Source organism: Branchiostoma floridae, chromosome 4 (assembly GCF_000003815.2).
Source record: "Branchiostoma floridae strain S238N-H82 chromosome 4, Bfl_VNyyK, whole genome shotgun sequence".
Lineage (NCBI taxonomy): Eukaryota > Metazoa > Chordata > Leptocardii > Amphioxiformes > Branchiostomatidae > Branchiostoma > Branchiostoma floridae.
In genome coordinates, this window is record NC_049982.1 from 26,365,120 (window position 1) to 26,386,150 (window position 21,031).

Consider the following 21,031-nt stretch of genomic DNA (forward strand, 5'->3'; position numbering starts at 1 on the left):
TCTTCATATAGTTGTAGCCGTATTACTATAGCTCCCGAGTCTCTTCTCTCTTCTTCGTAATTGCAAAGGGGAGAGAAGAGACTCGGGAGCTATATTACGGCTGGATACCAGGCTAATATAGTTGTGCATGTGTTACACAAAATTCAGCTGCTGTGTTATGGAAAAGCCTGTCTTAGATCCATGTCGACCGTTAGTTCTGTCACAGCCTGTTTGAAAATTCTACATAAAAATTGTATGACTAATGTACGTGGATGTGCTGTAAGGCACCCAACCCTCTCACAGTCAAAACCATTGCAGAACAATCACTTATAATAAGTATAACAAATACATGTAGCAAAAATGACTTGATGTTCTCATGTATGGTCGTATTTTTGAGGTGTTGCAGAATGTGAAACTGCTTGTATATACTCATTAGAAAGCTCTTTTTTGTATTTAATGTCGCCGCCAGAATTGTGTATCATAGACAACTAGTCACCATTCATGATGAGAAGAATAAAAAGATGTTTCTTTAAACTTCTGATTTTGTTGTGTGGAATTATCCAGATACTAGTTGTTATTCCCCCCTCACATGTAGCAAAAATTGATCGGACGATGAATCTGCGAGCTCTAAATTTAATACGAGGAGGCATGACCCTGATGCCGACAAAGAAATGGCAGAGTTCCCCCCTTCCCGTCAGGGTCATGCCTCCTCGTAATTTAGAGCTCGCAGACTCGTCATCCGATCGATTTTCGCTACATGTGAGGGGGGTATTAGGAACTCTCACTGGAAGTTAGGTCAAAGGTTCAAGCTACATGCAGGTTATCAAAGGTTATCTAATTTCCTGTCTTCAATTTTTAGCTATATGCATGTCTGTTGCCTTATTGGAACTAGTGGGGAACATGCATAGACTAGCTCTAGAAACCAGGAGGGATATGAAGTTAGTCTTGGACAGCTCTTTTTGTTTTGCACTGAAGTCCAAGCCCTTCCATATTATCCTTGGAAATACTCATTCCTAACCAATGCAGAATCGTGATTTGCTTGGAATGAGTGATGTTTTGCCCTTTCAATGACCTGTGCACCAAGGCAAGAACAAGTTAGTGAATAGTTCACTGAAAGGTCACTCGGGGATACCTGAAATTTTGCACTGAAACACTGAATTGCATTCAATTTGCAACTGTTGAGAAGATGCGCAACAACATACAACATTGCACATATATTCATCTCCTACTAGCTTTACCAGCTTGAAGGTGGTCAAAACAGTTGTGCCTTTTACAGTACAACTGCTTACTGTTCCTGTTGTACAAATTATGACGTTATGGTTTGCAACCTATAACGTTGGTTCACCTTTATCCGTGGGGTAGCCTATATTTGTTTTTAAAAACAGGGTATTAATGGATATGGCGTCGACGGACGGTGATTTCAAACTGCAATATTTTGAAAATGTTACAATTTAAAACAACCATCCGTCAACTTCATAAACCCCTAAATACCTAATTCTTTTAAACAACGGTTATAGGTTACCACACGGATATAGGTGAACTAGTGTTATAGGCTATACGTTGAGAGATAGTCCAAAAACAACATTATAGTTAATCTAATTACTAGATGCAAGCATATCATACAATGTACAGAATGTTCTTGTTCAATGATCCTGAATACCTGATCTATTTATCTCCCATTGGAGTTTTTGCTCCCAATAAAATGATTGATGTTGATTGGCCCTTCTTGGTTTGGCAAGCCGACAGTAATATTAATCACATGCAAATTTTAGGCATTGCACATGAACAATTATGGCATGCAGTGTCTGGGAGAGGTCTGACAGGTGCCTGCACAGGTGCAGTACTTTTTAGGTCAAGCACCTGGATTACGCAACCAAGCAGGCAAGACCAAACCACCTTGCTCAAACTGGAAATATTTTGTGAACATGTTGGTTAAAGCTAGAGGGTAAAAAGGGCGACCAAAGCAAATACTTAAATGTAAAAATGTAAATATCTTTTGCTACTTGTAATACGCACAGGTCATGTTTGTGTCGATACTGATACTTTAAATAAACCAACACCCCCACTACAAATGATACATTGATGTCGTCCGATTTTATGGTCCATGAGACTGTAACGTTAGATATCATTGGTCGATTGCACTCCTAACGTAGGCATAGCTCGTACTGTAGCCAATCACGGGAGGTTTGAAGATTCATCTCCAGTCACGTGGCGCATGACGTAAAGGTTTGCCCCTCGCCATCTTCCCCACCCTCCATCCTTTCGCAATCTGAGCACTTCGAGCGGCGGAGCACGAAACACAAGCATCATGGCACAGGATCAAGTTGTGGGCTTCCTCAAGGACTTCCTTGCCGGAGGTATCTCCGCGGCCATCGCTAAGACGACCGTGGCCCCCATCGAGCGAGTGAAGTTGCTTCTGCAGGTGAGTTAGGCCGGTTTATCCGTACGTTTTTAGGGCCGGGGTGACATGCCGGCTTTTTTCATGGCGGCATGGCTTCAGTCATGTGACCTTCAAATTGTCTCAAGGTTTTGTACGAAATACATCCAAAAACAGTCCCCAAATTTCTCTCCATTGATGGCTTTTGTATCCTTTCTTCTCGAACTGCGTTTAGGGCTCGAAAATTTGGTCTAAGAAGCTCCTATGCCAGGATTTTGAGGTGACCCCTGTAAGCGAAGCGGGCGACATGGAAACACTAGCCAGAAGGGGACGCCGGTCGCCGGTAGAAATACAATCTCCCGCCATTATTCTCGCCTTTGTCTCCTAGCAGGTTACCATAGAAGTGACTTGAAACCGACGCTAAACCTTTGTGACCTTCAAGAATAGGTGAAAGATTTGTGGATAGAGGTGAACTTAACGTTTGCGAGGGAATGGGAAAATGAAAATGCCGGCATAAAAAATGGCGGTCGGTTCACCTATGGCGTCCACGCGATATTTGCATAGTGAGAGAATGTTCAATAAAGCGTAACCTAGGTGGTTTCTTTTATAGATTTCCTTGTTTCAAGCAGTAGGACGTTTTTCTGAGGGGTACGGAAGTTGCTGTACGTGATTTTGCCGTACCAGAATGAAGAAAAGTTGTCGAACATTTTGTCACACGTGGGCAGCCATTATGTCCTCTGACGTACTTCCGGTAGGAAGCAGTGGGAAAAGTTCAGCAGCACGGAATCAAGGAATTTTTAGGTCATATACGTGTTTCGCTTGGGTCAAAAGGAAATGAATTTACAATTCTTAAACATGGAAAATCCTGAAAACATGAGTTGGTCATACTCTACAAAATTTGGTTGTTTCCTTTCATTAGGATATCATTTTTGAAGCATCAGGAGTTCCCAACACTAAAATTTTAAACTCGTTTTGCACCACATTCAGTCTTCTTGAAAAGGTAAAAAATTATTCACTTCATTTGGAGGTGGAGAGAAGAAAAATTTGCATCACAAATTATGAGAGTTCTTTGTGATTATCCACAAAGTAGGTTACTGTATCGTGGAAAATAATTATCCGAGTGAAAAGGAGGGTTTGTTGAGAGAATTCTATCAAGACTCAGCACAGTGTTCGCCATGTTCAGATGGCTGTTCCAAGTATTGATCCATCCCATGTGGCACAATCTAAGTCCAAAGGATGATTAGGGTAATGGCACTGAATCAATTAAGGTAAAATAGTTTCATTGTAGTAGAACCCTGCTTCGGATGTCTGCATGCAACATTTATTCAGTTCATTGTAGGATTGCTATCGCTATCAAAACTTAAAGCCACACTGTTTTTGTAATCCTGAAGACAATTTTCCTTCATTTGAAGGTCATTAAACTACTACTGTAAAAGGAAAAACATTTGCAGGCATTTGATTTCGTGGTAGGGAGAAATTCACTGTGGCTTTACATTAGCAATTAAAACAAAGGGATAGGTAAGCAGAAGATAAAAAATATTACCACACTGGCTTTAATTAGATTCACTGTAAAACCATGAATATAAGACCACCTCAAAAATTTACCCTTAACTGTAACCTTGAATACATTATTATGGTAGTGCATAGAAACCAGTAAGGAACAGGGAGAAAGTTATGCTTTGCTAAACATGAGATCTTACAAAGGTGAAGGAAGGGTGTGCCCAAATGTCCCTCTTTTCCCAGACTTTGGTGAATCACTAAATGGTAACTTGCCAAAGGAACACTCACTCAGCGTGATGACTTTTATCCCAGTAGTAGAGGTTAGAGTTCTAAAGGTAACATGTACAATATTGTTATCTGGGATTTTAAAGGGTTTAGACATATTTTCTTAAAGCTAAATGTTGGAAACTCAAGTTGGAGAGAAACAAGCCAGTCAGATGATTGCCCCTTCCCCTCCCCACCCAGCTCAGCTGTGTTTGGTTTGTTAAGAAGACAATGTTCCGGTGACACCAAACCCTGGGTTGGCAGCTGTTTACAATGTCTTGTGTTACAACCTCCCATCAGATTATCAGTGGCTGTTTATAGGAAGGATCAACTAGATTTTTTTGATAATGGCATAATGCTGCTTTTGAGAGATTGTCCCCTTTTGTTGGAAAACATTACTGTACCTTATCTGAAAGATGGAACTGTTTTTCTCACAGTTAAGATGTTGCACTAAACTTGCAGGCCAAAAGATAAAAGATCTAATCATCTTTAAAAGATACCAGTGTATGACTGTTGATTATGATGTTCTTTAATATGTCTGGCTGAAGCCAGTGTAATAATCATGGCTGAACCAAAGCTGTGAAGGTGACCCGTGTCAGTGTGTCCTCTAACCTGGGTTGACCCAAGCTGGTTGGGACTAGTTCAGTTTAGTTGAGATGGCCATAACAGTACCATATTTCTGGTATGCGGGCTTGCCCATTGCCAGCCCTGGGCCCCTCTATTTATAACTCGTGACTCGTGACAAAAGTGTACTACGTAGATGGCAGATGGCCGCAAAGGACATGAATTTCAATAGCATCCATTTATATTAATGAGCTGCTTCGTGTTAATGCAAAGACAGTCATTGAATGATTTTGTCACATGTGCAACCTTAAGTCTCATTGATGAGTTTTTTCTTCCCATAGACTTCTATGTTATAATACGTGTTTTAGATGGGCGCGTTCGTAATGAACATACTTGAAATATATTGATATTATTCATTCTTTGTTGAGCACATTTACCCTTCATCATGTAAAAAAAATTCCCAACAACCTCTAAGCACACAGTCTTTTTTTATGACAATTACAAAATGTAATTAGCCAAGCATCGCAACAGGCCCTTTTTAGCTGCCACCAGTCAACTGCACCACTCAAACCCAGGACTGTGTACCTCCGACCTAGCACGTGGTTGCCAAACTTAACCTGCTAATTTCTTCAGTTACAAACAAGCTTTCACCAATCTAACTTTTGAGATGAGTTCGGCTGGCTAAAAGGGAATTTCTCACCGCTAAAAACATGCGTCCATGCAGCCGTTTAGTTTTTGGCTCGGATCTCTTTTAGGGTACCCACTCGGAGTAATACATCAATGAGACCTTATCAAGACAATTTCTGTATAGTTAACCCAGAATTTTGTGCAATGGTGGCCATGTTGACCTAGTTATTCACCAGTGGGGTGAAAGTCTGTCAGTAAAATGTTCATTAATTGTTACATATTCTCACACTGACAGATCATCATGTCTAATAGTTTCTATGGAAGTGCTGTAAATGGTAGCAGAGGTTTTATGTTCAGTTTTGGTGGTGATCTCTTCCCAGCAAACTGAAAATCACCACAAACTTTGTCTTCTCACACCTAACCCCTTTTTCAGCCACGAACTGGGGACAAAACTAAACAAGAACATTCCATTTTCTCCCTACCACAAAATTAAATCCCCATGAACTTTTGCATTAGACTAAGTTTAAAACGTACTCTAGCACAAAAGCTATCCGAGTTTGTTACTTATTGTTTGTGCTTTTCTGTCTTCATCCAGGTGCAAGATGCATCCAAGCAGATGGAAGCCGCAGGGGCCAAGAAGTACAAGGGCATTATTGACTGCGTGACGAGGATACCCAAGGAGCAGGGCGTCCTGTCCTTCTGGCGTGGCAACTTGGCTAATGTCATCAGGTAGGACCCGCTCTTAGTAAACAAGGAGTTTTCCATTCTGTAGTCCTCAATTGTTTTTGTCAAGCTGCACAGTGTTTTAGCCTGTGTTGCGCAATCTCCTGCTGCTGAGGGCTTGCTAAGCCACCTGATTGCACCTCTAAATTGAAAGAGGAATTCCTTTTTTTCAAAGTCACCAATACTAAAAACCTGATTAAAGCAGGCCATGTTTATGTTATGTTATTTAAAACATGTTTTTTTTTTTAGAAAAGTATCAATGCTAACAAGAACTGTTTTTAATTTGTTCCAGATATTTCCCCACACAAGCTCTTAACTTCGCTTTCAAGGACAAGTACAAGCAGCTTTTCCTGGGTGGGGTAGACAAGAAGCGCTTCTGGCGCTACTTCTTCGGTAACCTGGCCTCCGGAGGCGCGGCCGGTGCCACCTCCCTGTGCTTCGTGTACCCGCTCGACTTCGCCCGTACACGTCTGGCCGCCGACATCGGCAAGGGTGCAGGCGACAGGATTTACAGCGGCCTGGGTAACTGCCTGGCACAGACCTATCGGTCCGACGGCCTGTACGGTCTCTACAGAGGCTTCAGCGTGTCGGTGCAGGGTATCATCATCTACCGCGCTGCCTACTTCGGCTGCTTCGACACCGCCAAGGGCATGATGCCCGACCCCAAGAAGACGCCGTTCGTCGTGTCGTGGGCCATCGCCCAGGTGGTGACCACGAGCGCCGGCATCGTCTCCTACCCCTTCGACACCGTCCGTCGGCGTATGATGATGCAGTCTGGCCTGAAGGAGTTGATTTACAAGAACACCTTGGATTGCTGGCGGAAGATCATCAAGGATGAGGGCGCCTCTGCTCTGTTCAAGGGCGCTTTGTCCAACATCCTGCGTGGCATGGGCGGCGCGTTCGTGCTCGTTCTGTACGACGAGATCAAGAAGGTCATCTAAGAGGGCAGCATCTGTGCTATTTATATAACACAGCACCACGAGGGTTCTGAACAATCTGTACTTTAGCTAGCATACAGGATCTCTTGGCATCTCTACATTAATCTCTTGCAGTTTGTAAGGATTTTTAAATAAGGTCTAATAAATGTATTGAATCTAGGAGAGGGTGCCAAGAGGTCCTTGGATGGAGCTTGTGACATATTGTAAGACATCTCTCCGGTGAAAACAGAATCCTAACAGGTTTCCAAGTATCTGCCCATAATACCAAATGGAGTGATTTGTTACCTCATCCCTCGTATTGTAGTCAAGCTCTGAAAACCGAAGAAAAAAAAGGAGAAAAATGAGTCATTATGTAAGCACATTGTACAGGCGTTAAACTTAAGGGAAATACAGATTTACATATAGAAATCATTGAGTTGTACAATTAGGAATCATTTTGGGTTGGACAAGTCTTAGTATAGACATCTTTACCTTGTCATGACGTGAGGGATGCTATTTAATAATCATGGCTCTGTTGTTTGTGTGTCTCTTGACCATTTTTATCACCACTAGAACCGAAAATTTTAGACAAATGATGAATCTCTTGGCTTACTTGCATGACGTAAATAAAGGTCTTAAACCACATTGATGGCTCCTGTTCAATGCTGATCTGGATTTTTTTTGTCAAGTTGATACATCTGAAACTGGCTAGAACCAGGGAATATGTGTGATGTGGTTTGGTTCAGGATGAATTGGTGTATAACTTTTTCCATGCTGCCTAATACTGCAACCAGTGCACATTTGGTGCCAAAAAGGCTACTACTGCAGGAAAAAGGGTATCTGGAACAAGGAAATGTGGAAAGAACGTGAAGAAAGACTAGGTCTATAACTCAGATTGAGAACACCTTGGAAAGAATGAACCTTGTCTCGTTATGGGCAATTTGGCAAGCTATGTAGTCAAAGGTAGCCATTTCATAGTTTGGGTGCCAGGGCTAAAAATGCTGGCATCTAGGCTAAACATTTCTCTATGTTCTTGATCACATTGCCCACTATGGGACAAATTCATTGTAATTGAATGGAACAAATGTTGGAAATAAAAAAGGCAGCTTCAGATGGCAACGGTGATAGTCACAATGCAACAGTAATACAGATAATGTGAAGAATATTTAGTCTTAGCTTTAACTTGTGGTTGTGTGAAAACTTCTTGTAGCGGAGCTGTAAATAAAACCCATGCTGATGGTAAGAAACTTTGGAAGTTCTGGTATGGAAACAAATAAAGAGGTTGACATTGACTTTCCTCTTGTTGGCTGGTTTTGGGCTGATGTTCTATGCATAGAAAACAGGTAGGGCTTACAAGTGACAAGGAAAAATTACTACATATAGGAAATTCAGAACAGGAAAGTCCAGTGGGGAGTCCAAGGTAGCAGAACTCAGTATTTTGCCAATTGGGATTAAGGTAAGGACCACAAACTGACTGGTATTGTACTAAAATTATAGTAGGTTCCCTAGAGTAGTCTGACAAATGATTTTGTTCTGGGTAAAATCTACAAAGTAACTGAAAAGAATGGTTTTATAACATTTTGAGGACAGGTTCATATGAGGTCAATGGAACTGCAGCCAACTCACGGAAACAGTTGTGCATTGATATGCCAACAGGGCAAACATGTTCATTTGATTTTAAAGCAGACGTATTATATTACCATACCACACTGAATACTGTCATTCCTGATTTTTTCACTGTAATGTTATGTTCACGGTTTTCACGGTGACGACTGTAACGTGAACTTATCATTACCGATAAAAAATAATTCGCAGACTTTTTTCATGCGCACTTGCCTCGACAGTGAACATATAGTTCCGAGAACAAGTTCAATTCTCTCAGACCATGAAAATTTGGTACCGTGAAGTGAATTACAGTACTTTATGCCATGCTCACGTAAATATGTATACGAAGCTTCAAAGTGTTAAAGGTTTTTAGCTAAGACCTCATGGACTACGGGGCCATTGATTAATACTGCGATCAGCATCCTTAATGATGACAAATTAGTGCAATCACAGGTGTGTAACTGGCCACAAGGAGGTTCATGCACAAACAGTTCCCCAGAGTGCTACTACATGTAGATGTGTCCTAAACTAAAACTGGGAATTCTGCTGCAGTACTAAGGAAAGCTGATAGGTGCAGCAGGAAATTAGCAGGAAGATGCCAATTCAACCACGGCAAACACCTGTTTATAACAAATACATGTACATGATTACTGATTAATTCATTCACTCACTTATACTCATTCACTCACTCAAACTCTCACTAGATGAGACACAAAATGTTCTGTGTGGAATGTTTATTCTTTTTCAAACAAGATCACAAACCCTCGTGAGTTTATGCTGTACATAAAAAATAGATAATCTAGTAACATTTATATTGATTCTTTCACCAACAATATTTACAACACTACAAAACGTGCATAGTTTTAAAAAAAAATCAACATTCGTTCACCAAACTTCACAACGCAAGTGGAACAAGTAGTTACATGTAGGACATTATAAGAAATTGCTGATGTGTCTAGATCTAGCAAATATATGCTAGTATGTATAAGTCAGAAACATTGAGTAAAGGTATTGTTTGTGTACACTACAATTATACATTAGGATACTAAACTCCAAGTCTTTAGGAAAGAGTATTACAAGGTTGCAATTAGAGTGAGCACTCAAATAGTCAACACACACAACTACAGTGCTGTAACCTCCATTTACAGTCTATCCACTGGGTTACATAAATCCACCACTTTGGAAAACAGTGGTGATACATGTAAACAAAGTTTAGATATACAGGAATGCATTTTACTGAGGGATGTTACATTGGATATCTCTGTAGACGCATTTTTTAAGGGTATATATGACCTGGTGGAAGTATGTTAGCAGACATTATATTATATACACAATGTCGACCTTTCTCAGCCTTTTACAATGTACGAACTACCAAGAGTTCACCAAGCCTATATAATGATTTGGGATAATTTCATCACTAATCCGTGATGCTGGTATGAGTCTTGTGGGTTTCAAGTCACAAATGGAAGCAAACTATCTGTAAAGTTTTTAATTCGTTTACTATGAACATACACAACAGTAAAACAGTACTGCCTCAGTGCTCCACCTGCACTAAAGCAGGGAAGGTTCTCATGCGCAGTCTCTCCACCTCAGCACGAAGAACGGCCACCTCCTGCGCCTGGGCCTTTGCCAGGTCCACGAGCTTCCTCCGCTGCACGATGTCCGCCATTCGCTTTTCTGCCGCCGCGTCGCTACGGACGTCAGCTGTGGAGTGGGGTAAGAAGTTGATTATCATTTATGCCATGAATGTGGATTCTCTTGTGATACATCACTTAATAATGTCATACCTGGGAATCGAAAATGTTCAATTTTAGGTATTCCAGACCAGTCTATATCTACATGTAACGGTCTCTCATGGGCTTTTACCTGTATCCTACAGGCTTCCCCAGAATAAATGCAAAATTAATACACTTCACATGTGCCATTGTCAAAAATTCGAATACTGGATTTCGACGTTAGAATTGATGTTTTTAGAACTTTTTGTTTGTGAACACCAAATATTCTCAACTTCTAGCGAATGTTACAAATTTCAATTTGTAATGCTTGTAGTGGTTGATACCGGTATGACACAAAAATAATACTACACAGTGTTCTAAAAAAACACCCTTGGTCCCAGCCCTCCTGCGGGTTAGGCCTTCAGTTGTTGCATGCAATAACCTTTGGTTGGACTGGTACCTTGGGTGATATGGCAAACACAGTGTTGTCATGAATTCACACTGGCAAGGTTACCACGAAAACCCTGAAAATAATCCCTGACCCTGTCCACCGCAAACATTTAACTGAACTTACCGTTGACTTTAGTCGAAGTAGGTTAGACATGCAGTGATTCAAACAACAGGAGCTAATTAATTCATTTGCATCAATAATGATTCAATTTGTCTTACATTTGTAGCTTTTGGACCTTTAAAAAAAATTGTCTTCCACCAATTTTTGCATATTGATTCATAGTTAGGATAAACCTGCTCTTCAACTAGATTCCTTTTACATATCAATTCACAGCTAGGATATATAAACCCTCTCCAACAAGTGTCACTGACGAAAACTACTGGATAGTAGTTGAAAAGTCTGACCATTTCCAAAACCATACCCGGTTGCTTGAGTAACTACTTTTTGGCTTACCGTTGACTTCATTGATGTGTTTCCTCTCGAACACGGACACGTTGAGCTCCTCCAGCTCCCTGTCCAGCCCACGGTTCTGCTCCTCCATCCGCCGGATCGTCCTCCTCAGCTCCTTCAGCTGGCTCTCGAACTCCTCCACGCGCTTCTCGTGGTTCTGGGAAAATGTCGGATGTAGAAGACAACTCAGTACGTTATCCTATTTTGACTAGATGTTCCGTTCTTTGACTGTCCAGTGTTCAATCCAAGAACAGCCACACAGTAGTTGGTGGGGAAAATCGTCACCCTTTCTTTATTTGCCATATTTTTTTCGACCTTCCTCCCAGGAGAGTAGCACGGGGATCTTGAAAATGTTCAACAATAAAGTTAGCAACGCTTTTTCAGGAGGACCGGCAACAGTAGCGGAAGGCTTTCGGAACAAGTTCATTGTAAGTATTTTTCATAGGGTGTCTGTCAAAACTAGTTCGCAAACACCTAGTACGTGACTGGATGCTCCATTGTGACTTTTGGGTAATCTGACATTCGACTTTGCAATGCAAATAATTTGTCAACAATGCTGAACAATTTATTCAGGATAACAAACTACATGCTACACGGAACTAAAGTGATCAATTATTCTCTTTCTCTCTTTCTGCTACGAATTCCCTCATAGTATACCAACTGTTTGTTTTCTTTGAAACCCTCAGGCACAGATTTGCAATAAAGTTTTAATTGCTTGTTATGATAATATTTGAAGTGTTTTCCTACCTTTGACTGTGAAGCGATTGTCTGCTCCAGTACAGAGATCTGGTGAGCCGTCATGGCAGAATGGTCCTCATCACCCAGGTACTGTGGAATGGGCAGATATATTTACAAGTAAGACTACATGCAAGTTATGCATTTAGACCTCTGGCCTCCGAAGAAAAACCCCAGTCTTTGAGATGTAGACCTGGACTGGTAATGGACACAAGTACAAATTCATTTGTTTTCTTTTCAAATTGGCTTTTGTATGTTTTCATGTAACAATTTAATGCATGTTACAACAGAAGCCGTTACAAGTTTCTTTGTGATATTGATGAATTTAATGATTCTCAGGGCCCCATTAAAAATACATAGGCCATCCAGATGTCTGGAATAGGTAAATAAATGTAGTCTCAAAGCTGCAAATGAAAGTAAAGCTATCCAGTGCTCAAGTTCTTTTTCTGCTTCCACTGGCATGCCAAAATTTGACAAAGCTCTTGAGCTCTTTGATCAACTTTACTTGATTACAGGGCTCTAGCCAGCGTCCGTTTTTCCGTCAATTGACGGAAATTTGCTGCATGTGACAGAAAATTTTTTAAACCAATCCGTCAACCTTGACGGACAAAAATTCTTGGTGGAAGCTACAGGCGGCTTGGGGACGCTGTCCACGGCCGTAAAAGCCACACACTGTTTGTCTTGCTATTGTTATGATTGTTGACAATGTGTGTTGGCACCCGTTCGCATACGATAATCTCATTAAAAACCAGTTTTCAAGGTCTCATTTCCGTCTGTCTAACTTAATTTTCGCTGTTTTCGCGACAACGGGAATTGGCTGACGGAAAGAAAATTCGAGCTGGCTAGAGCCCTGCTTGATCATCATCTCTTTTTCCAGCACAGATGTGCTTATAGGCAAGGTAAAGAACAAAATTTAGAGAGCTGCAATATACCCAGTGATACGACCAGTAAATTGTGTGGACTGTTAGAAATATGACTACTTCTTACCACTTGCAGGTCCTTAGTCATGCGGAACATCTGGATGTCTCGAGCCTTGGTGTCCAGGTCGGACTTCTGCATCTGCATTCTTCTTCTCTCCCTGTACAACACATACAGTCTGTCAGCTTAGGACTGGTGGGGACCATATTGCCTCATTACGATTACCAAATCTATAGTACTTTACAATTCTACCAGCATTTCTTGGTTTGTCGCAATAATGACTGTTCGTCTTTCTTTCCACCTTCTGTTCACCGCCCTCAGCCTCTGAATTATTATGCCGATCCCCAATATGTACATCAGGGCTCTAGACAGCGTCCATTTTTCCGTCAATTGACGGAAATTTGCTGCGTCTGACGGAAAAATTTTAAAACCGATCCGTCAACCTTGACGGACGCCATCCACGGCCGTAAAAGCCACGCACTGTTTGTTTTGCTATTGTTATGATTGTTGACAATGCGTGTCGGCGCTCTTTTGCATATGTTAATCTCATCAAAACCCGTTTTTCAAGGTATCAATGGCAACATTTACTACTTTGTAGTGTCATAGGGAAAATGAATTTTCGCGGTTTTCACGACAATTGGAATTGGCTGACGGAAAAAAAATTCGAGCTGGCTAGAGCCCTGATGTACATTGTTTGCAGTACCCTATGATACCCTACATATGGTTCTAAATGTAATGACTAAAAAGGAGAATGAAAGAAGAAAGATGTTTTACTTACCATTCTAGCTGATGGATTCCCTTCCTGAAGTCCTTACTCTCCACCATTATCTGCAACTTGGCATCTCCCAAAGTCTGCAAGCAACATTCATCCTCATTAACCTCAGAATTCTCAAGACATTCACTGTACACACAGTAACACAGCAGTGCCAGTTATCATCCACTTTGGGCTATGTCCACATGTCAAGATGTACTATGCAAATTAAATCCAGTTCTCATGCGCATTAAACAATTATATAAAGTATGATCTTAAGTTATGAGTCTTTTTCATACAAAGCAATGAAAGAGTCCATCCAGTGGTACAACAGAATAAATTCCAGAAGATGTAACAACAAGTTACTTGGAAGCATTTTTTTTCAACTCTCACGATAGCTAAAAGTAGCTGATGTCAAAGTTTGTTCTTTAAAAATGATGATTTGAAAGTAAGTAAGTCTGAAAGTCTTGCTAGCTTTAGGAAGGTTTAATTTAGCCAAGCAACCCCTTACACTACCAGACTGCATTCTCTACCGCAACATGTAAAATACAATCTGTGATGATGAGTCTTTTCTCCGTTACCTTGATGTTGGAGTTGAGGTCCTCGATGACGCCCCTGTGCAGGAGGATGGAGTCGCTGTAGTCGTGGATGAAGGGCCCAGAATCCACCTCCACCTGCCCCTGCTTCAGTAGGAACTGTACCTCCAGGTTCAACATCCACCGCATCTTATCCTCCCTCAATCTATGGGGGAAGACAGCACGAAAGGAACAATCAAAGGATGAAGGCAAAATCACGACTAGAAAGGAAACAGTTGCAAGCAAATACGTAATGTTTACCTTCAAATGGTCTAGTTTAAGAAACTAACTACCCAGTACTCTGTTCATGCTTACTCAAACACATGCATATACAGGAAACCAGCCTCTCCATCCCTGTCCTGCCACTTACTACATTACCCACGGTGAGACTCAGTAAGGGGGTTACACCTATCTAAACAAACAGAATATAAACAAAATAGCACAGCATGTCTGATACACCTCCAGTAACCATGGTAATTGCCGTCTGGTCTAGGTCATTGATTTTACTTGTTTGGAGAAGCAGAAGAAGAAAAAGAGTAATGTTTCCTTTCCATGAAGGTAAACATAATCATGTATAGTTTGCTCTGAGTTATGTTGACTGTTGTATTATGCATGGAAAGAAAAGGACCAATCCTGGCTGTCCATCACAATTATCAGTTCAACCAATGAGATAATGACAATCTGCAGCTTGACCAATGAGAGAGTGGCTGCATGTATGTGAAATTTGTGTGACTCTATCATTGGTTGAGCTGCGAGTTATATATACATGGACAGCCAGGATTGGTCCATTCAAAAACAGTGCCATAAACATGAACTTACTTGTTCTGTAAAGTGATGAGGTCATCAATATCGTCCATCAGCCTGTCGTCCTCCTCCGTACGCTTCTGTAGGAAGGCGTTCATCTCCGCTAACGTCAGAGCCTTCTGCTTTACCTGTGGGGTTGGAGAACGAGAACAAATTTTTACATGGTGACTTAATTTTGCAATAAAAGAGGAAAGGTGATTTCAGTGTTTAAAGTTTGCGGTTGAAACAATTTTCTAGTTCAGCTGTTACAGTAGTACAGTGAACCAAATATTTGCAGTGTCATGAATTTGCAGTGGAGATGTTATAGCAAAAACTGTGAAAACAAAACATCCACACAGGGCAGGGCCAATCTCCGTTTTTATAGCCCTTGGGCCACACAGACCACTACAACATGGAGCTAGTCCACTGTTGAGTTCAACTCCCATACAAAATTCTCATAAGTGCTGAATGCTGAGCAGAGATAGCAGTTGGTACCATTTTGAATCCTTTCATATGACCCAGCTACTGTTTGAACCCGCAACCTTCCAAATGCAAGGCAGACAATCTTGTCCTATGGGCCATTGTACCAGCTGCTTTTATGGTATTAGACATGACCATTTTGTCTGTCAAGTTGATGGCAATGCAATAATGATTACTTTTTGGTAGCCATTATATAGCCACAAGATTCTGTCAAAGGATGGATGCCTAACAAAACCCATTGTTGTTTCAACCACAGTTACCTGTTGTTCCTTCTCCACCTTGAGTCTCCGTGTTTCACACAGACGCTGCCAGACGTATGGTTCGATCCCGTCGGGGATGTTGGCGGGCCCGTCAAACTCGTCCAGCGCCATGTACAGGGACTGTGTCGTGTGGAGACTCACGCGGGCGGAGGGCGGTCGGTCTGCAAATGGGTTGGCTGCCGCTGTGGCCGGATCAAGTTGGGTGCGAAATCTCTGGACCCTGAGAGGGTAGCAGAAAAAGCCTTTAGTAACCTTTAATGGTGGTCTTGCGCTAAGTTTAGGGCAAATATGCAACACAGTCCATGTTCATCTTAATCTTCATGAAAATGGAGGTACTGTAATCAGTAGGTGTTTGTTTGTCTTGGTGTGTGTCCACGGTGATGTGAATATTACATAGTGGCAGCATGTTCAGTTAAAGTGGTGCGATATGATACTTGGATAATTGGAAGTATGGTCCAATGAGGTTGTAGTTGAGAGCCAAGATGACACATTATCAGATTCCACCAAAACAGTAGTATCAGGTCGTTAGGGAGCTTGTCGCAATGATGTTAAGCAAATATTTAGTAACCATTTTTTTACCTTGAAACTTTGTAGGTTACAAGGTTCTACCACTGGTATGTATCTATTGTCATATATTGAAAGAAGCACAACACAATTTGTTTATATGTGCAAATTTATCAGTAAGTAGATCAAAGAGTAAGTCCTCACCTTGGTCTCCTCTTAAAGGCCTTGTACAGTGGGTCTTGAAGATGGGCGGGGACATCAGCAAAGTCTTTCTTGAAGGCTCGATCCATCACCTTGTCCTCAGCCACGATATTCTCGTACTCTTCTCGGAAGTGTTCGACGGCAACTCTCGCCTCCTGCAGTCGGGCCGCGGCCTCCACTTTAGCGGCCTTCTTGACGTCCAGAAGACGATAGAGCTCCTCCTCACGACAGGCCAGCTCCTCCTCCGCCAGAATCAACAACTCCAGACGTACAATCTTCAACTCCTCCTACAGGGAAAACCACAGTCATACGTGTCTTTGGGCTTGAATTACCTTAACTTCCTCACCCATAAAGCGGGGAGTACAACCCACATTTCAGAGAATAGCAATGAAGTCAGTATCCACCAAAAAGTATCCACGAAAGAACACCTAAACTCAAATAATTGTGATCATTACTTTGCAGGCAACACCCTCTTGAAAAAACATGGACTGCATAAATTTAACTAGCCTCTATTCTCACGACCGGTACCTTACAATTACTGATTTTTCAAATGTTTAGCAATTATCAGGTGGACACACTAGTAGGTGTTAACTGTCTGTACCTGGTTGATGACCATCTCAGTCTTGACCTTCCTCTTGAACAGCTGACCGAGAGCCTCGTCGAATGAAGCTGACCCTTCTGAGTTCTGAGTCTGTAGCTTCTTCAGCTCTGCCTCAAGGTTCTAGAAATAAGTGAGGAAAATTCAGTTTATATACTATGTATTTGTCTTTGCATTATACACGTATCTATAATATCATTATTGTATAGAGTCTAGTTTGTTTTCAGTGTGTCTATTTGTTATCATATTAAATGTGTTTCTGTAGCTATACACAGTTAGCCAAAGGTAGGAAGTGTGAAGCTATGATGCCATTACTAAGGTCCAAGGAGTGACAGGAAGTAGAGTTCAGAGATGGTCGACCTAGTCATTAATCAGACATGACGACAGACAGTCCAGGTCAAGGGGTCAATAGAAGAGGCTATCAATTGACAGGGAGGTATTGCTTTTGGTCTAATGTTTTCACAGTAACTGTATCCCTTAAATATTTTTCATAAGCTAGAAATTAATGGACATGACTTGTGTTATCATTAACGATTCTCCCACATATCATTGCAGGCTTGTAATTTCAAGAACAATATGCTACGTCCTACCTTGCGATATTTCTCCCTCTCTTCTGTAAGTTCCTTGACCTTCTTCTCGTAGTCGACCATGGCTTTCTTCTCCTCCTCTGTCCACTCTGCCTCAGGCTTTCCCTCCGCCACGAACCCGGGCTTGGGGATATCCTGATGAATCATAATTGTATCAAAAATCATGTTAGGTTTTTATCTAAATTTGAGAAAAAAGGGGTAAACTTAAACTAAACTTAAACTAAACAACTAAAGTTGACAAATTGAATGTCATTATAAGCACCCTCTATAAATGAGCTTGTAAATGTGTTACAGTACAATATACTGATGAGTTCTGCTTTGGCACAGAATTCAAAGGTCTAACAAGAATAAAATCACCATTCATGAATTTCGATGAATTTGGTAGATCCCTGAATAATGATAGAGCGATGTAAAACAGGTGAAAAGTTAAATGTGTGGCATGTTTAGCATAGTTTCCTCTAATATACATAGCAGGAAATTCCACTACAAAATCTGAAAATGAGAATGATTTGTTTGTAAAACATCACAGCCTATAGGCTGCTGAAATGTGTGATACTTACAAGGCTTGGGATACATTACAAAGTTCTTCATCTCAAGAGGACTAAAAAAAGTGGGTAACACGAACCTGTTTCAGTTCGTCCTCCTTCTTGACCTCCAAGACTCCACCCATCATGTCGACCAACCCTCGTTCACGAGCGTTGTCGCCCTGTCACAGGAAAACTTACTGTTAGCATTGTCACTGTTTCATCTTCAAAAGTTTATCATAGGGTTCTTTGTGTCATATTAACCATTATTTTTGGCCAATGATAACAAAACTATCAGAATGAATGAAGGAATAAACTATAGAATTTGTTTAAAAAGCATAAGAGTATTGTAGAAAACATAAAATGTACGATTGTACCAAGATATGGTGGTACTCTATAACAACAGTTAAAAGCTGTGTCACAAATTTAGTAACTGTGACTTATCTAGTGTTTACTTAGATTCATCATGATGAAAACATTGATGTCACCAAACTAAATTAATTCTAAACATGGCACTAGTTGAAAGACTAACTACTACTCTAACAGTGATATTACCACTAAATTAAATATACATCAATTCTACCATTGCCAACTTATGGTGTAATTCAATCACTATTTGTCTACAATCATGTAACATGCATTGGCATAATACCGGTCATAAGCCTTATACCGGTCGATTAAAAATAGTGGAACTTAAAGAGATCTACACATGCAACAATAGTTATTTCTGAGGTATGCACACTTCAGACATCTAGGTGTCCAATACATAATTTACAAAGCATCGATAACAATGCATTCGAAGACAACAAGGCCAAAAGTTTTCAGGTCATTTTCGGGGCAGGCGAGCTCGTCGTGGGACAAACACACTGTCACGTTCATCGCCAGATTTGTAGATAATAATCACATGCGCTCACGGCACAAGACGAGCATGATTCAACAGCAATCTTGAATTTCTTTTGGTGACCTACAACTCGTGTAAAAGTTTGAGGAACCGTTGCATTATCGCCCGGATCTACGGCTGAATGGGTCAAATTGAACGTACGTCGCCATTTTCCCGCCATTTTTAATGCTACGGCCAGCAGTAAAGTTTTACGTCATAGCGGTTGTGACGGACCAAAATTAAATTATAATTCTTGTCAGTATACGCCCATTTTCTCATGACTTTTTGTATGCTCATGCAGATTTTTGTTTTGTGCAACTACTAACAGGAAAGAAAGGAACAACAGAGGATGTATAAAGGTACATAGCGGCAGTTAATTGTGCCGTGTTTCGTTCGGCCGGTATAGTGCACCCCCTTCCAACCACGCGCCCGTTCTCCGTGCAATTCCGCAGTGTGTTCCAATTACGATATTATGTTTTTAGCAGGACCAGAGAGACAAAATAATTTACACAGAAGAAGTGGCAAAGGTAAGCTGTTACAGCAACATGTAACTGGAGAAAATGATGCGTTGATCATTTGCCAAATTAGCATTGCTTGAGAAATTGCAGTAAACCGACCGGTATTATGCCAATGGATGTTATATCAAGTGTGCACAAAAACATTTGCTATACCTATAGCTAGTGAGCAAATTGCTTATTGCATATACAGTGTTTTTTGCACACTGTACAGGTGCTCTTATTTTTTCCTAATTATGCAATCAAGACATGAACCTAATGCACCAGACTACTATCTAATGCTTTTGTGACCTCTACATCACTTACACGCTTGCTCGTCCAGTAAGCCTGTCATGTTACATAAGGCACAAAGGTGTTCACAAATACACAGGCACAACACATGTTCAATAAATCATATTAAAATATTACCACTATCTACATCAATTTACATTGAATTCAGAAGACAATCAGCAAAAACTGTCTTGTCTTTAAGTATTAAAGTTTCTCAAATCCAAAATTACAATTCATAAGATTGTAAAGAAAAATATTACAATTGTTCAAAAGTTTTATTCAAGCTGGCATTTTTATCTGGTAAGTACATTTGTATTTAGAGTTCCTGCAGTTCTTACCTGTTCCTTTAGGCGGCGCTCTTCCTCCTTCTTTTTCTGCTGCTCGATAACTTTTTGCTCCTCTGGGCTGACATACTTTTCTACTTTCACCTGCGGAAAGAAATATACATTGTATAAGGATACCACAGTGACTTACTTCAGACTTGACTTCAGAGTAGACTTCAGACATGGTTTCGTAGTGCTCTGTCATAAATACATTTATAAGGGAATATACTTTGTTGGCCTACAAGTCTAACGTGCATTATCATATAGCCAGATGGAGTTGGCCAATCAGAGGCCCCCATTTCCCATGGGTTATCAGGCAGTAACCTCAAAAGTGGTCGGTTATTCTAATAACCGACCACTTTTTGGACCGCACCATTATACAGGGGACAGTCATGAATTTTTTTTTGTACTGTTGTTTGTGTGTAAACCATGCATAACAGACTGTCAAAAATATTATGATTGATTGGTTATGTTAATTAGGGCTCCACATGGGGAATATAGGGATACTTGAAAAGGAATTATGCTGATTTTACACATTTTCATTATGGCTTTCTAACGTGATTAAGCCGGTACCTTCCTAAATCACTTCATATATACGTACTTTGTCGTGCCCAAGTGAAAAGGCTCTGCATGGGGGGTACCAGGACTCCACTTAATACATGTAGTTTGTATTGCAAATAAGCCACATGTTGATGCTGATATGCTATCTCACAAACAGATGATTAGTTAAAATTATTAGTTAAATGATGATGATGAAATAGTTTAATGTTTGTATTATATATAGACACTATTGTACAATATATATATTGCAAATGTATTTTTATGTAATGTATTAAAGTGTTTATTTGTTATAAAGGAATTTGTGTGAAATAACTGTCAGTTGGATAGGCTATATGATAATAATGTTAATGCCCCGCCTTATCCTCGGTGTATATGGTGAGACAATCCCTGGTCA

The 21,031-nt window shown here is 40.7% G+C and overlaps 2 protein-coding genes across 2 annotated transcripts in view; one reads left to right on the forward strand and one right to left on the reverse strand.

Annotated features, from left to right (window-relative positions):
- The first annotated feature begins 2,180 nt into the window (after positions 1–2,180).
- Positions 2,181–7,611, forward strand: LOC118413311 (ADP/ATP translocase 1-like). The gene is made up of 3 exons (XM_035816618.1): positions 2,181–2,401; positions 5,907–6,040; positions 6,327–7,611. Exons 1-3 carry the CDS (start codon positions 2,288–2,290, stop codon positions 6,973–6,975), a joined length of 897 nt encoding a protein of 298 aa, XP_035672511.1. The 5' UTR covers positions 2,181–2,287; the 3' UTR covers positions 6,976–7,611.
- A 1,664-nt stretch (positions 7,612–9,275) lies between these two features.
- Positions 9,276–21,031, reverse strand: part of LOC118413532 (cilia- and flagella-associated protein 43-like) — a gene marked incomplete in the record, with an annotated part of 29,634 nt that continues 17,878 nt past the window's right edge. The window contains 13 exon segments of the mRNA XM_035817055.1: positions 9,276–10,260; positions 11,176–11,329; positions 11,920–12,000; positions 12,895–12,985; positions 13,604–13,677; positions 14,158–14,317; positions 14,971–15,083; positions 15,675–15,894; positions 16,383–16,666; positions 16,981–17,100; positions 17,568–17,699; positions 18,190–18,270; positions 20,092–20,181. Of these exon segments, the coding sequence (XP_035672948.1) occupies positions 10,091–10,260; positions 11,176–11,329; positions 11,920–12,000; positions 12,895–12,985; positions 13,604–13,677; positions 14,158–14,317; positions 14,971–15,083; positions 15,675–15,894; positions 16,383–16,666; positions 16,981–17,100; positions 17,568–17,699; positions 18,190–18,270; positions 20,092–20,181 (1,770 nt within the window).

Excerpts from the sequence above, each read along its gene's own strand:
- LOC118413311 (XM_035816618.1), top strand. The coding sequence starts at position 2,288 with ATGGCACAGGATCAAGTTGTGGGCTTCCTCAAGGACTTCCTTGCCGGA. Across the intron at positions 2,402-5,906 it reads GAGTGAAGTTGCTTCTGCAG|GTGCAAGATGCATCCAAGCA; the intron begins GTGAGTTAGGCC and ends GTCTTCATCCAG. Across the intron at positions 6,041-6,326 it reads AACTTGGCTAATGTCATCAG|ATATTTCCCCACACAAGCTC; the intron begins GTAGGACCCGCT and ends AATTTGTTCCAG.